Source organism: Rhinopithecus bieti, unplaced genomic scaffold (genome assembly GCF_001698545.2).
Source record: "Rhinopithecus bieti isolate Rb0 unplaced genomic scaffold, ASM169854v2 scaffold_37914, whole genome shotgun sequence".
Taxonomy (NCBI): domain Eukaryota; kingdom Metazoa; phylum Chordata; class Mammalia; order Primates; family Cercopithecidae; genus Rhinopithecus; species Rhinopithecus bieti.
In genome coordinates, this window is record NW_016816274.1 from 1,016,773 (window position 1) to 1,031,607 (window position 14,835).

Below are 14,835 nucleotides of genomic sequence, written 5' to 3' on the forward strand. Positions count from 1 at the left end.
CAAGTGCAAGTTAAGTACTCAGAAGAGTATCTGTCATACATGTACTATATTAATTTTAGCTGAGTATTACCTCTATTCTGGGGCAGATGATTGGATTGTTTAATAAGGAGTATGAGCTGCCATTGATCACTGCTGCTATGCGCAGTGCCTGACATGCGATAATGAGGTGGATACTATTATTTTATCAATTTGGCAGAGATATAGATCCATGGTCACATAGTTAATAAGTAGTGGGGCTGAGATTCAAACCCAGGTCTATTTGACTCCAAATCCTAGTCCTCACCTCCCCACTGCTGCCTCCACTGTACACTTTGCCTGAAGAATGGGGGGCAATAAGCAAGGTCAAGGTCACGTGGAAAGGTCTTTTTGGTCAATTAACCAGATGACCAGGCAGTTCTAGAGCATCCCTGCCCCTTGTCATTTCACCTGGATGGGAAGCGTGTGGACATAGGGAGTTGGGGAAAGGCTCAGAGCTCTAGTCTCAGGGAATTTGTAATTTTTCCCTCATTTTGTAATCCTACCTTCTATCAATTTCCTCCTTTATTATATCCTCTACTTTTTGTCCACTGCTTGTCTTGAAACTCCAAATACCTCTGTGTGTGTCTGTGTCTGTGTCTGTGTGTGTCTGGGTGTGTGTGTGTTGTGGGAGTTAAGACCTTAGGGTAGACTGGGAAGAACTCCATTTCCCGGTAGTGGAAAAGAACTTTGGGCTGTTAATTAGGCTGTTAATCTAATCCTTTCTCTGCTACTGATTAGAAGGATAATCCTGAGAAAGTCACTGACTCTTTCTGGGCCTTATCCATGAGTTTGGGATTGAGGATTGGAAGGTATCTGACATCCTGTGGTTCTAGTCAGCCTTCTCCTAGATCTCTGACCTCTAGGAGTAGTCTTGGTGGCAGCGATAATGGTGGTGGTGAGGAGGTGGTACTGATGGTGGAGGAGGTGATGGAGATAAGCATGACAAAGGAAGTTGTTGTTAGAGGTGGTAATGATGGTGGTGGACATGGAGGTGAATTCATGGTGATTGTTACAGAGACAGAGGTGGAGGTGATGGTAGAGATGCTGGTAGTGGCTGTAGCAGTGATGTTGGTAGAGGTGGAGGTGATGGTGGTGGGAGTGGTAGCAGCATTGGTGTTGGTATTGGTGGTGGTATGCATGAAGGCGATAATGGTCGTGGTATGGTAGCAGTGTTATTAGTGTTAATAGAGGTGGAGGTGATGGTGGGGGTGGTAGTGTCATTGGTGTTGGTGGTGGTATAGGTGGAGGTGATAATGGTGGGGGTGTGGTAGCAGTGTTACTAGTGTTGGTGGAGGTGGAGGTGATGATGATAATGGCAGTGGTGGGAACAGTGGAGTTGGTGTAGAGGTGGAGATGATGATGGTGGTGGAAGCAGTGTTGGTGGTAGAGGTGGAGGTGATGGTGGGGGTGGTAGCAGCATTGGTGTTGGTATTGGTGGTGGTACAGGTGGAGGTAATAATGGTGGTGGTGTGGTAGCAGTGTTACTAGTGTTGGTGGAGGTGGAGGTGATGATGATAATGGCAGTGGTGGGAACAGTGGAGTTGGTGTAGAGGTGGAGATGATGGTGGTAGTGGAAACAGTGTTGGTGTTAGAGGTGGAGGTGATGGTGGTGGGGGTGGCAGTAGTGGCGGTGGTGTTTGTGGATAGAGGTGATGATGATGGTGGCCATAGTAGGAGCAGTGGTATGGTGACAGAGGTGGAGGTAGGAAAGGTGGTGGTAATGGTGATGGTACTGGTAGAGGTGGAGATGATTCCAGAGGTGACATGGTCATAACTGACAGTGGCTCTTTTCTGACAGCAGTCACTGTGGTCAGCACTATCCCTCCAGTGACTCCTTTGATCCTCACAGCCAGCAGATAATGTTATCTCCATTTGCAGATCAGAAGTCTGAGGAGGCTGAATTTTAGAGAGTAAGGCTGAGCATCTTCATGCTGGGTGGAATTGTTCCGGTCAGGTAAAGGCAAAGCCGGAGATGTCCAAGGAATCCTTTGTTGGGAAATCTGTGGTAGGCATAGGGAGGGAGGGGAGTCAATACTGGCCATGTTCATGTTTTGTCCTTCCCAAATTCCTTCCTGTGACAACCCAGTTGTACCCAGATGGAAATTGAGGGTTATAATTGTCAGATTTTTTTCCTCGAGTCCACACAGCATAGAATGTCAAAATGGCCTCCATGCTTCTGCACACATCCTTCTAAGTACTTTATTATTTGTCTACACATTTCCTTCTTTGGCAGCAGACCCCAGCCTTATGCTCTAAGTCTTGTCCTGCAGCTTCTCTGACAAGGGCTTATATCTTCCATGGTGGGGAAGGGCCCCTCGGGTGAACTATTTTGGCATAAGTGAACGTCCTCTGATACGTCTTTGGTAAATGGAGTTTTCTGTGTCCTGCTACACCCGTTGACCTGCGTATGTACTCTGTACCCCATAGGGCCATCTTAGAAAGAAAAAGACAAAAAATGAGTTTTTAGTATAGAGAACTCAGGAATAATCAGCAGCAAAGGGAGCTTCAGGTTAAAGTCGCCTGCCTTGAAGGTAGTTGTCAGAATCCAAGACTCCTCAACCTCTGTCTAGTTCTCCTTTAGGGCTGAGGGTGCTGGTCTTGTTTGGATGAGAAAGTGATCCCTTCTCTCCATTCTCTCTCCTTTTCTTTTTTTTTTTTTTTTTTTGAGACGGAGTCTCGCTCTGTCGCCCAGGCCTGGAGTGCAGTGGCCGGATCTCAGCTCACTGCAAGCTCCGCCTCCCGGTTACGCCATTCTCCCTGCCTCAGCCTCCAGAGTATAGCTGGGATACAGCATCTGCCACCACGCCCGGCCCTAGTTTTTGTATTTTTTAGTAGAGACGGGGTTTCACTGTGTTTAGCCAGGATGGTCTCGATTCTCCTGACGCTCGTGAATCCGCGCCGTGGGCCTCCCCAAAGTGCTGGGATTACAGGCTTGAGCCACCTCGCCCGGCCTCTCCTTTTCTTCCTCTAAGTACAGAGATGAAAATGAGCCAGGCACTAGGCCCCACCCTTGGAGGGCTAATACTGACCTCTTTGGACAGAGAAGCTGGCTTCAAATGGATTCCATAGACCTTTACCAGAGCCCCTCACCTGGAACTCTCTCTCCCTCCTGCAAACATTTATTGAGCAGCTACTATATACAAGTTTTCTGTTATGCATTGAGACTACCACAGTGAAGATGGAGCATCTTGCCCTCCTTGAATTTCTGGTCTAGTTTATACTGCAGTGTTATGAGGATGTGGGTGGGAATGAAAATTCTTGGTGAACTCATGGAAGGGAACTTGATGTAGACTTGTGAAGTCAAGGAAGGCTCCCTGGAAGGAGTGACATGTAAGCAGAAACTTCTGGACTAAGATCTGGACTAAGTGTGGGCAATTGGTGTGAGAGGAATAGGGAGGAAGGAAGAGAGAAGGAGGAAACGCTGGGGATGGAGGAGGGTGTGGTCTCAGTAAAAGAGCAACATGTGCAGAGGCATGAAGGCTAAAGAAAAGAGATTGGGGAGGGAGTCTAGCAGGTCATGGGGACTGGGGCATAGAAGAGTGCCAGCCTATGCTGTGGACTGTACTGTGTCCCTCTCAAGTCATATGTTGAAGCCCTAACCCCAAATCTGACTGTATTTGGAGATGGGGCTTTTAGGAGCTGTTTAAGTTTAGTTGAGGTCATAAGGGTGGGACTCTGAATAGGACGAGTGAACATAAAAGAATGAGGAAGAGAGCTTCTCCCCACCTCTATGCCCTTACTTCTGCCATGTGGGAGAATGCAGAGAGATGGTGGCTATCTGCAAGCCAGGAAGACAGCCCTCACCCAGCACCAAATCAGCTGACACATTGATCTGGGACTTCCCAGCCTCTACAACCAGGAGGAATAAATTTCTGTTGTTTATCCCATTCAGTCTGCGGTATTTTGTTATGGCAGCCTGAGTTGATGAGTACACCCCATATCTGGACGAGAGTGGACAGAAACTGCTTTCCTGCCTTTAGTCCTTGTTGGTAATTCTGTAGCAGTAACAAGAAGTGGTAGCTGGTGTCTGGTTTTACCTTTGGGTAACCTAAGTCAATATTATCTCCTAGCTCACACCTCATTCTCTCTTCTGGGCCGGGTCAGCTGTAAAAAAGACTCCCCTGGAGGAAACTCTTAGCTCTGTGCTCCACCCATGCTGGGCCTCCCCAGGCTGGCTTGAAAGGCCAGGCCCTGGCTAGCCACTCCTCTGCCTCAGTCACAGGCTTTGGGGGCTGGTCCTACCAGGGTCTGGGAGCCCACTCAGTGACTTCAGGAAAGGAGACAGTGAGAAAGCAGGGTCTGTAGGCATGCTTGTTTTTCTCCACACTCCTGAAATGCCCATGCAGCAGAGGCTTGGCTGAGTGCACTGGCTGGCTTCGTCTGAGGGCTGCATGATGTCACCAGGCTCTAAAGGGAGCTGGGCCAGTGCAGACAGCACCTGCCTGGGAAGCCCCATGTTTGGACTCATGGGCTGTGTGAATTTGGGCACTTCATTCCCCTTCTCTGGAGATTCTGCTAGCTCATCAGTAGACTAAATTCTGAGGTCTTTTCAGTGCCAGCATTCTAGAGTTTTAATTCTCTACTATTTATAGGGAGCTGAATTCTATTAAAAGTGCAGCCTTTCAGCTGTTCATCAGTGTTTATAAGTGGCATGGCTAGTGCCTGTGTGGTATGCATCGACTCGCTGTTTTGGTTGCCCCAGCTGCAAACGTCTGCATTACATGCTCTGCAGCTTCCCCGGTGGGCTTGGAGGACATCATGCCCCTCATTATCACCACCCACTCCTGTGCTGTGCGTTACTGGGGAAGAAGCATTTGGCTTCACCTGCCAGGCTGAGAGATAGCTACAGGTTTATGTAGCTACACCACATTTGAGGACTTACTATCAGTGGATTGAGAATAGATTGTGTAGAAAGTCACACAGCTACTTACAGTTGAGATCTACATAGCAAAATATTTATTTAGCAGATTCCAGGTGATCATTTATCACATATCATAAAGGTACAGGAGCACTAAACCACAATGATGACCCTAAATGCCATTTACTTTGAGTGCAAGTGTCTGTCCTACAGTTTCCAGACAGGAGGGTTTATTTTAGAAATATGGGTTTGTTATGGTAGTGATTGATAGTTTTTTCTTCTTGTACTGAAGCTTGTAGAGCAGAATGAAATAGCTGTAATGCTTAGCAAATTGCAGCCCATTTGGAATCTGGCTTCTGTGGCACATTTCAGAGGCCTCTGTCCTCAACGTGGTAGATGGAGTTGCACTGGAGAGAGGGTTCTTTCCTGGGCTCCATCAAACAGCTGGAACAAGGATGAAACATGAAACCTTCTGTCTTCATGGACAGAGGCAGCCATCTGTGGCATTTACATCATTTTGAAGTTGTGGACTGTGCCTTTCTAAAACCAAATCCCAACAGTTCTTCTGTCTTCGCCTATAGGAAATTCCTCAATAGGACAGAGGGCGTAAACAAAGACCTCCGAGCTACAGGTCACTGGAAAAGTGATTGCAAGGTTTCCAGGAAAGTCCTAGCTTGGACTTAGACCATGTCAGAGGGCATGGTATCCGGATTTAGCTCTCAGGGAAGGTGCAATCCGTCCGTGGTCAACTGCATCCCATCCATGCAGCTCCCAGTGCCTCTCTGCCTCTGACAAACTCAGCAATGGGTGGAGACTGCCTTCTCTGCCACCTCCCTGTTAGCTATTAAGGAACTTGCTTGCAGCTGACCCAATTGCCTTCTCAAGATGATCCGAATAAATAATGGGAGGGGAGAGGTGTGGGCTGGGAATGGCTGCACATGGCTTGATTTGTGGTGATCTTGAACAAAGATGGGTAGGGAGCAAGAGGGAAAAAGTAGAAAAGAGATGCCACTGCTTTACATACTGGAGAAACATGTACAGAAAGAGAAGAAATGGAAGCCAAAAAGGAAAGGTGGAGAAAAACAAGAGGAAGGGGAAGGGAAAAGGAGACAGAGGGAGAAAGGAGACAGGATGGGGAAGGGCTGTGTGTGGAAGTGAGTGGGACTGCCAGGACGGTTGGTTGCCTAGGAGTGGAACCAGAGGGAGGGAGTTTGTAGCTACCGTCTGTTCTGACTGTAGACACTGATGAAAACATGATACTTCAAAGGCTTCAGTGACAATGCTAGGGCCCCTACCAGTGCCCACTGAGCCAGGGGCTCCACCTCAATTTATGCTTCTCTTAGACCAGTGTTCTCCAACTTGTGTGAGCAGCCGAGTCAACAGAGGGCTTGTTAACCCCAGATCATGGGCCTCACCCTCAGAGTCTCTGGTTCAGGAGATCTGGGTTGGAGCCTGAGAATTTGCGTTTCTAAGAAGTTCCCAGGTGGTGCTGATGCTGCTGTTCCAGGGAACCCTCCTTTGAGAACTCTGTCTCAGCAGTTAAAGACTAAATCAAGGTTGGTGCTGCTTTGGATGCCTTAGGTCAGACAAGGTCAGTGAGTGAGATCAACATCTCAGCTGGCTTGCAGAAGCAGATTGCAAACACTAACATATAAATTGAGAAAGTGCTAAAATCTTTTATTGGATGTATTTGTCTCTTTCTGGCTCTTCGTTCAACTAACCATATGCTTGCTTTCCACTGGTAACTGCTATTTAAATGTCAGTTGACAAGCAGATGCTCCTCACCCTACAACATGCGAGTTAATTTATTGTCCGCAAAGCCTGATGGAGTGCTCCCTAACCATGCTGGTTTCCCACTGTCCCCGCCCACTCCTTTGTTGCAACCACACTGAGCTCCATGCTGGTTTCCCACTGTCCCCGCCCACTCCTTTGTTGCAACCACACTGAGCTTTGCAGCTCTCAGAAGGTAAGCTGCCTTTGTGTTTCTCCATCCCCTGCTCATGCCGTGTCTCTGCTGGTGATGCCCTTTCCCAGGCTCTTACTCTCCTTAACTGTCCGCGTGAATGTTCTTGCCTGTGGGAATGTTCATCCAGCTCTTCTTGTTGCTGCAATGCTGTTTGGCTCAGAACATTCTCCTAGCCCTTAGATAAACCAGGCTGTGGCCACTTTGTCCGGCTCAGCTTTGTATCATCAGTACCTAGGACAGGATCCTTAATAGGTCCCAGCCATCAAGAAGCAATTGCCAACTAAATAAGCAAAATACAGAGAACTTGAATGGGGGATAAGAGGGGGCTGGGGGCTGGTGGGGAGGTGGAGATGTCTAACCCTGCTCACTAGGGTCAGGATTAGAGAGAAATTGAAAAATACAGGCAGGAACAGGCAGGAGGAAGACAGAGCAGGCATAATAATCCCAGAAATCCTAAATCATCATCAACAAACCCCTGCATCCTCAAGACTTCAATGATTCTGTAAAATGGGACTCCAACAGTAGGTAGAAAAGTTAATATTTGGAATTTATTTAAATTACACAAAATATCTTTGCTTGGGAGGCGATCAACTTTCCAGAAATTTTGTGCTTAATGAGAGGTAAGTATCCATTTTTAGTTGGTACTTATGTAAGATGGATGGACGGATGAATGGATAGAGGAGAGATGACAGACAGATGGAGTCATTGTAGGCTAGGTCACCAAGTCATGACCTGAAGTAATATTTTGTTTTAATCTTCTTTGGCTCCCTTGGGCTGGGACTTTACCTTCCTTTGGGCAGGAAACATGTTCTCCAGAGTTTTGCCAAATGCCTGTTCTTGGAGGACCTGGTTCTAAAACTGAAGCAAGACAGTGCATAGAAAATGTGTTGTGTAGACCTGCCACTTGCTGCATCCCATGCTGTGAATCATCAGCGCTTGAGTCTAAAGCTGGAAAAAACCCCTAAAATTGCAGTTAAAAAAATGGACTTGCTTAACACTCGAGGGTAGAATCCAGTGTTCTAAGTAGTATGGCCACCCTGACCCCAGGATATCTTGGGCAAATCACTTAACCTCAGTTTGCCCATGTGTAAGACAAGGGAGTTACAAGGCTGGTCTCAAGGTCTCCTCTTGCTCTCCTGCTCTCTAATGACTCTAAGATGGAATTCTGGGGAACACACTAGAAGTTACTTTGACTTTAAAGGTTAGAGGGGAGAAAATAGAGCATGGTGTCAGATACATCAATGCCACCCTGTCCCAGGCTGCAGAGCTGAATGCACTTCTTAAGATTAAACCAAGCAGACTGCCTCTAATGCTGTTGAAATGTCAGCCTTCAGTTCAGGGTGGGGTAGACATCTGCATTACTTCTGTTTTTTAAACAACGTTACTCTGCCGAGAATGAATCTGTGTCATCATCTAATGGCTCTTGTCATTTTAGTGTAGTGATCAAGGAGGAAAAATGAAAGTACTTTATGTGGAAAACCAGATAAGAAGGTATTTCATAACCCAGAGTGCAAGGCTGTCTGGAGTATAATACAGATCTATCAGGAATTCAGTTAAAACAGTTTACCCGCTTTACATGAGTGGGTTCAGTTCACTGATCTTCGTTCAAGTTCACGCTCAAGTTATTTAACTGTGGGCTGTACGTTACACCACACCGACCAAAGAATTATAGAGTTTTTCCAGGTCTAATATACAAATCCATATTGATTGCAGCCAAACATGCATTTACTCAAATCTTTAATACACTCTATTAGGGTGTGGGTAAGACATAAAGCTTTGTCTTAGCCACAGGGTAGCTGGGCTAGAGTTGAACCAATCGTAAACTGCCAGAATAGAAAGTTACTTTGGGATGCAGTATGTATTCTCAACAGTGTATCATCTAGAACAACAAACTTTTTTTTAAATGTAAAAATAAGCAATTACTTGTCATTATAAAATGACAAATTTTATAAGGGGGCAAATTTGGTTTTCTTCCCCTGAGAGGCTCACCTCCGTTACAGTGCTCACTGGCACATACCTCACATTTGTCATCGGCTGTACCTCTATGCCTAATGCTCCATTTTCCTAGAGCAAAACTGTCTTTCAAAACACAGGAAGAAAAGCGCCAGCCATTTTTCCCACCTCCAGTTGAGGTAGGGGAAGTTTATTCCAACAGCCCTGCCAAGTAGTTGGCATGATCTGCATTATTCTAGGATAGCTAGGCAGAGTTTAGAATGAGAAATGCAAAATACATCCTTGTGCTTTCAGGATTATTTAGGTTTTAAATGATTTAGAGTTCCCTTATATGGAAGGCTTTCTAGGAAAAGACTGGCTAAACCTGTTCCTCACTATAGCTGAGAATGCATGCTCAGAAATTTAATTCAGCATTGGTTGCATTGTAGTGTAATAAATACAGGCTATGTGGGAGCTTCCTTGGGGCTTCCTTGGTTTGAAATGACTGTCTGGGATGTGGTTGTTAAAGGGACGGTTGGGGGAATGGGAAAAGGGAGAGTCTTGCTACTCTGGGGAGGGGCTAGGAAGGATTATTCCAGTGGATGTCCAATACTGTAGACACTAGCCACGTGTGTCTGTTCCCAACTGAGGCATACTGTATGAGTAAAAGCTATACTGGGTTTCAATGACTTAGTGTTAAAAAATGTAAGACATTTCATCAATAATTTTTACATTGATTGCATGTTGAAATTACCTGTGAAATAATTTGGGAGTGTATCGGATTAAATAGTATTAAAATTGATTTCACCCACCTCTTTTTCTCTTTGAATGTATCTACTAGAAAATTTAAAACTACATATATGGCTCACATTCTATATTTTCAGTGGATAGCACTGTACTGTATCCATTTTACATGGTGGACTTGTGGTGTTTACTTTCTTGCTTGTGTTTCTGTATTTTTCAAGCTGAAAGTATGAAGAGCAGACAATATTGTGTTTTGGGAAAAAATATATAGCGTGGATTTTGGAGTCTGGCAAGGATGGGTCCTAGCTATTGCACTTGGGCAACTAACTTTCTCTGAGCCTACAGTCCCTCATTTGTTAAATTAAGAGAATAACTACTTTGACCTCATCAGGTCAAAGCTCTCCGGGTTGTTGTCAGGAGTGAGAAATGCATGGGAAATTAGCAGAGTGCTTAGCACAGAAACTGGCATAGGAAAAACTCAGTAATAAATATTCCGCATTTTTGTAGGTTGTTTCAAAACACCCATCTGGTGCACAATGTGAAAATCTGTCTCCATTTCTAATTCAAGTCTTTGTCTCTCTTGTTCTACAAGTTTGTCCTTGCTGTTATATCTACCTACTTTTACGCCCAGAAAACCGAACTTCCCCTTCTTTGCCTCACCATTGCGACTCTGAGTTGGTTTGCTGTTAGATTTGTTCACACTGAGCTTCTTCCCACTTAGTTACTTTAGCTCATTTTTGACTTCAGAGCAGGAATTTTATCCTGGCTACAAACCGCGCCACAACTATCTACCCCTGCCCTTTGCCTTGTACCTGGAGGCTGGGTCTTGCTTTTTACTGAACTCTGCTGCTTTTGATGGGATGATCAGTGAAGGACAATTGACACCAGACCAGTGCATGTGGGAAGCTGTCAGAAGAGTAAGGGTCATATAAACAAGAGATCCAGAGAACGAGGAGCAAAGACAGGACAGAAGAAAAGCGATGTTATCATTCTCTCCCCTTGTTTCACAAGCCTGCCTTCTCTTCTCACTGCCTTTGTCTGTTGGCTTTAAAAGCTGTGCTATGTTCAGCTCGTGGTTAGTACAAGGTGTTTCTCATCGCCTTTCTAGATTCTCACCGCCTGAAGTACAACCTCCCACGGTATAGCACCGTTCACATCTAAAATGGCACTCAATTTTCATATTCTGGCCAATAACTCCTCAGATGAAGATGGTTGTAGATGTTCTCTGAAATACAGTGACAGGGAAGAGGAAAAAAAATATGCAAACTTTGTCAAAATATGTGGCTTCCTCAGGTATGGTCTTTTCCCTAGTTCCTTCAGAATTGATGAGATTAGCCTCTCAGTCAGAGCTGGATGAGATGCAAACAAGGAGCAGGAACTTAAGATAAATTTGGAATAGCACAGGTGGCTGGGGGCACCTGTACTCGTCAAATAAGTGGGGAAAAAAAATCCCTGATTTCTTACCCATTTTTTAAAATCAGAAATACGTTTTGTTGTTGTTGTTCCTATCCAGCACCTGTAACTAGGTGATTCAGAATAAACTCTTGAATTAAGGTGGTATTTTTTTCACCATTTTTTCATCAGATCAATATGTTACCTCACCTATTTTAGTTTTAGATTTACTGTATGTTCTCAGGATAGCAAACTCAAAGAAAAAAATAAACAAATTGGTTTATATTTCAAAGTTTAGACTGGGAGTTGACAGGAGAAACCTGTGGAAATTAACAAAGGAGGAGTTTCCAAGGCTTTCCTTGCTCACATATGGATTTGTGGAGGATTTGAACACAGCTAGGGTCCCCTCCAACAGCAGGCAAGGAATACCCAGGCCAGTGCATACAGGAGGCTCAATTCTGGATGTGTGAACGTGGCCGTTTGTTCCTGGAGCATTTATTGGCTTATCGAGACAATTTTACTCTGTCAGCCAGGCTAGAGTGCAGTGGCACATTCATGTCTCACTGTAGCCTTGACCTCCCGGGCTCAAGTGATCCTCCCACCTCAGCCCCACAAGTATCTGAGACCAGAGGTGTGTATGTACTGGTGTGTATGCCTGGCTAAGTTTTTCTATTTTTTTTTTTTTTTTTTTGTAGAGATGGGGTCTTGCTATGTTGCCTAGGTGGGTCTCAAACTTCTAGGCTTAAGTGATTCTTCTGCCTTGGCCTCCCAAAGTGCTGAGCTATCAGGCATGTACCACCATGTCTGGCCCCCATTTATTAATAAAATATTTACCATGGGTCATAGGCAGGAAGCATTCATTGCCAACTGTCACTTCCCTATGGTTTCCTAGAAAATCAGAGGATTGAAAATGTGAGTAAATGTTTCTTACTACGATTGAAATAGAGGAAGGAAGCATTTCTGAAAATGCAAATCCTGCTTTAACATAGCAGTTCTCTACAGGGGAATTTATTCTGGGTGTCTGGGCTTCTTACAAAAAGAGAGCAAATGCTCCGCAGATACCCTGATCTTCCTTTTTTCTTTTTTTTCTTTTTTTTTTTTTTTTTGTCACTGTAGCTAAACTCTCAAGAAACCTGTGATTTCAGTTGTTTGTGGTCTGTGTAGCATCTTTATCGCTGTCAGAATTGCAGAACTAGTGGTGGTTACATAAGTTGGAATACAAACATGTGGACATGCAAACAAATGTACACGCAGTAAACATTTGATCTACAGAAGGGGCCTTTGAGTGGTCTCTTCTCTAAGGCCTGATTTCTTCTGGGCTGCTGACAGCACAGCTCAGAGCTGCAAAGGAAGGGAACATGTTACTGGCTGAACTTGAAGGAAGTTTTATGTTTGCCATCTCTGAATAACTATTTTTCCCCACATGAAGGTGGAAGAGATGATGAATCTAAAAGTGTCTGAAAGAAACACATGTGCTGTTGCAGATATGAGCATCATGATTATAGGTGTGCATACCTAGCATGTATATGTCCAGAAAACATTCTTGGTGACAGGCTATTCCTGATTTTGCTTCCCCTGAAACCGAATGCAAAACCAGTGTTATTAAATATGGTGCTTTGTTGCCAAAGGGACACTACTTCCATTAGATTTAAAAAATATCACTAGGTCCTCTTTGTGCACACATCCTTTAAAATACAAATATTGCTTTATCTAATGCAGCTATACTGCATGTATACATCTTTTCTTTAAAACAAAAGACAAAACTAGATTTATGGATAGCATAAAATGCTTTCTGGATACACAAACACCAATGAAAACATTTTTAAAAAAATTAACAGACATCAACCGGTATAAATACACTGTCTAAAGCATTTAATGGTCTTTAACACAGTCAACTCCCCCGGATTTGAAACAGTGTTAAATTCTCTCTTGCTTCTGGCAAAAGCTGTCAGGTCCAACACTGAAAAAATTGGTACCATTTCCTGGCCAGTAAGCACAGAACAGAGGGGCTAAATATTTTATGGTTTTATTTATTTATTTACTGTGTTCTCATGCTGTATTTTTCTCTTTTCTGTCTCTCCCTCCTGCTCGTGTCTGCCCAGGGCTGATTGTTGTGACATTGGCCATATGCTGGATGCCCAACCAGATTCGGAGGATCATGGCTGCAGCCAAACCCAAGCATGACTGGACGAGGTCCTACTTCCGGGCGTACATGATCCTCCTCCCCTTCTCAGACACGTTCTTCTACCTCAGCTCGGTCATCAACCCGCTCCTGTACACGGTGTCCTCGCAGCAGTTTCGGCGGGTGTTCGTGCAGGTGCTGTGCTGCCGCCTGTCGCTGCAGCACGCCAACCACGAGAAGCGCCTACGTGCCCACGCACACTCCTCCACGGACAGCGCCCGCTTTGTGCAGCGCCCACTGCTCTTCGTCGCGTCTCGGCGCCAGTCCTCTGCAAGGAGAACTAAGAAGGTTTTCTTAAGCACTTTTCAGAGTGAGGCCGAACCCCAGTCTCAGTCCCAGCCATTGAGTCTCGAGTCACTAGAGCCCAACTCAGGCGCGAAACCAGCCAATTCTGCTGCAGAGAATGGTTTTCAAGAGCATGAAGTTTGAATGCCAAGCGAGGGAGCCTTGAGTGGGAACCGGCCCTCCTCCCCCAAGAAAACATCACCCTCACTCTGCAGTCTCAAACGATGCCCCCATCAGGGATGCAATGGACACTGGAGGCTTTGCAAAGGCAGATGCCCACCTCCGTGACTTCTAAGGGCTGACTCTGCCAGCATGGCCTTGACTCTGGTTACACAGACATGGGGGTGAACTTTCACTCCACCTCCTTCCTTGAAGTACATACTGAAAATTCAGCCAGACTGAATTTATTCAGAATGCTTTACACTGCCTCATTATTTGCACAGGAACAAAGAACATGGACTCCCGCTCCCTACCCAGAATAAAAGGACACCCAGAAGAAACTCAGGGAGGTGGGGGGTTGGGGGCGAGGGCTGGAAGAACAATGCAGGAGGGGGTGGCATCTCCTTCAGCTTCAGCAGTGTGCCGAGAAGAGGGCTAATTTGAGGAGCAGGATCGTGGTGGGGAGCCCTGGCCTGAGGGCCGAGGCAGAACTTCCCCGTTTCTTGGGCCTTGGCCCGTTGCAAAGAGGGGTGTTGCAGCAGCTGATGCACACTGAGTTCAGTTTCCCTGGCGAGCAGAAGGACTGGTACCCGGCAGAGGCGATGAGACAAGCCGCTGATGATGCACAGGATTTGCGGTACATGATCCCTGCAACACAGACCCAAAGGAGCCGAGTTAATGTGCACTGGCAAAAAGGCTACCTGTCCCTCTCTGTCCAAATCCAAATGGACGGCTCTTCCTTACTCCTCCCCCAGCCCAGAGACTTGGTGAGGGCCAGGGAAGTGCTTCGGATTGTCTCACTGATACTCAAAACACACAAGATAGATGGTGAAAGAGGCACTATTTCATTAGTTTTAACCAAACTGTTCCAAAAGCTATTTGAGATGCCAATACCAGTGAATAAAGAGCTATTAAAATGCAGGTCTGTATAAGTCAGAGTTCACATTGTGTACAAGACCGTTTTTTTTGGGTTCAAACTGTCTCATGCCAGTGAGGACCACAAGCAGTGCTTCTAGATCTTATCTCTGTTATTGCTTTATAAACGGCCACAGAGGGATGGCTCTCAACTATGTATTGATGAAATCCTGGAGTTCTGTGAAGACAGACCAAATCCCCAAGGGGAATAAATATATTCCTACTGAAGGGGCACCTGGCTGTGTGTCCCTCACAGTCTTAATTCTCAGACGCTCTGCCCTCAGGACACATGGCCATCTGCCAAGCCAGCACCACGCAGCTAGCACTCAGTGATACACGCTGGGTGAAAAAAGGAGCTTCCCAAGATGACTGGGGGCGGGGGGG

The 14,835-nt window shown here is 45.6% G+C and overlaps 2 protein-coding genes across 4 annotated transcripts in view; one reads left to right on the forward strand and one right to left on the reverse strand.

The window, feature by feature from the left end:
* GPR39 (G protein-coupled receptor 39) overlaps positions 1 to 14,455 on the forward strand; it is a 230,880-nt gene extending 216,425 nt beyond the window's left edge. For both annotated transcript variants that reach the window (XM_017854734.1, XM_017854735.1), the window contains one exon: positions 13,013 to 14,455. In XM_017854734.1, the coding sequence (XP_017710223.1) occupies positions 13,013 to 13,521 (509 nt within the window). In that variant the 3' untranslated portion in view covers positions 13,522 to 14,455. The remainder of the gene's footprint in view (positions 1 to 13,012) is intronic.
* Positions 12,587 to 14,835, reverse strand: part of LYPD1 (LY6/PLAUR domain containing 1) — a 35,358-nt gene continuing 33,109 nt past the window's right edge. For both annotated transcript variants that reach the window (XM_017854737.1, XM_017854738.1), the window contains one exon: positions 12,587 to 14,184. In XM_017854737.1, the coding sequence (XP_017710226.1) occupies positions 13,949 to 14,184 (236 nt within the window). In that variant the 3' untranslated portion in view covers positions 12,587 to 13,948. The remainder of the gene's footprint in view (positions 14,185 to 14,835) is intronic.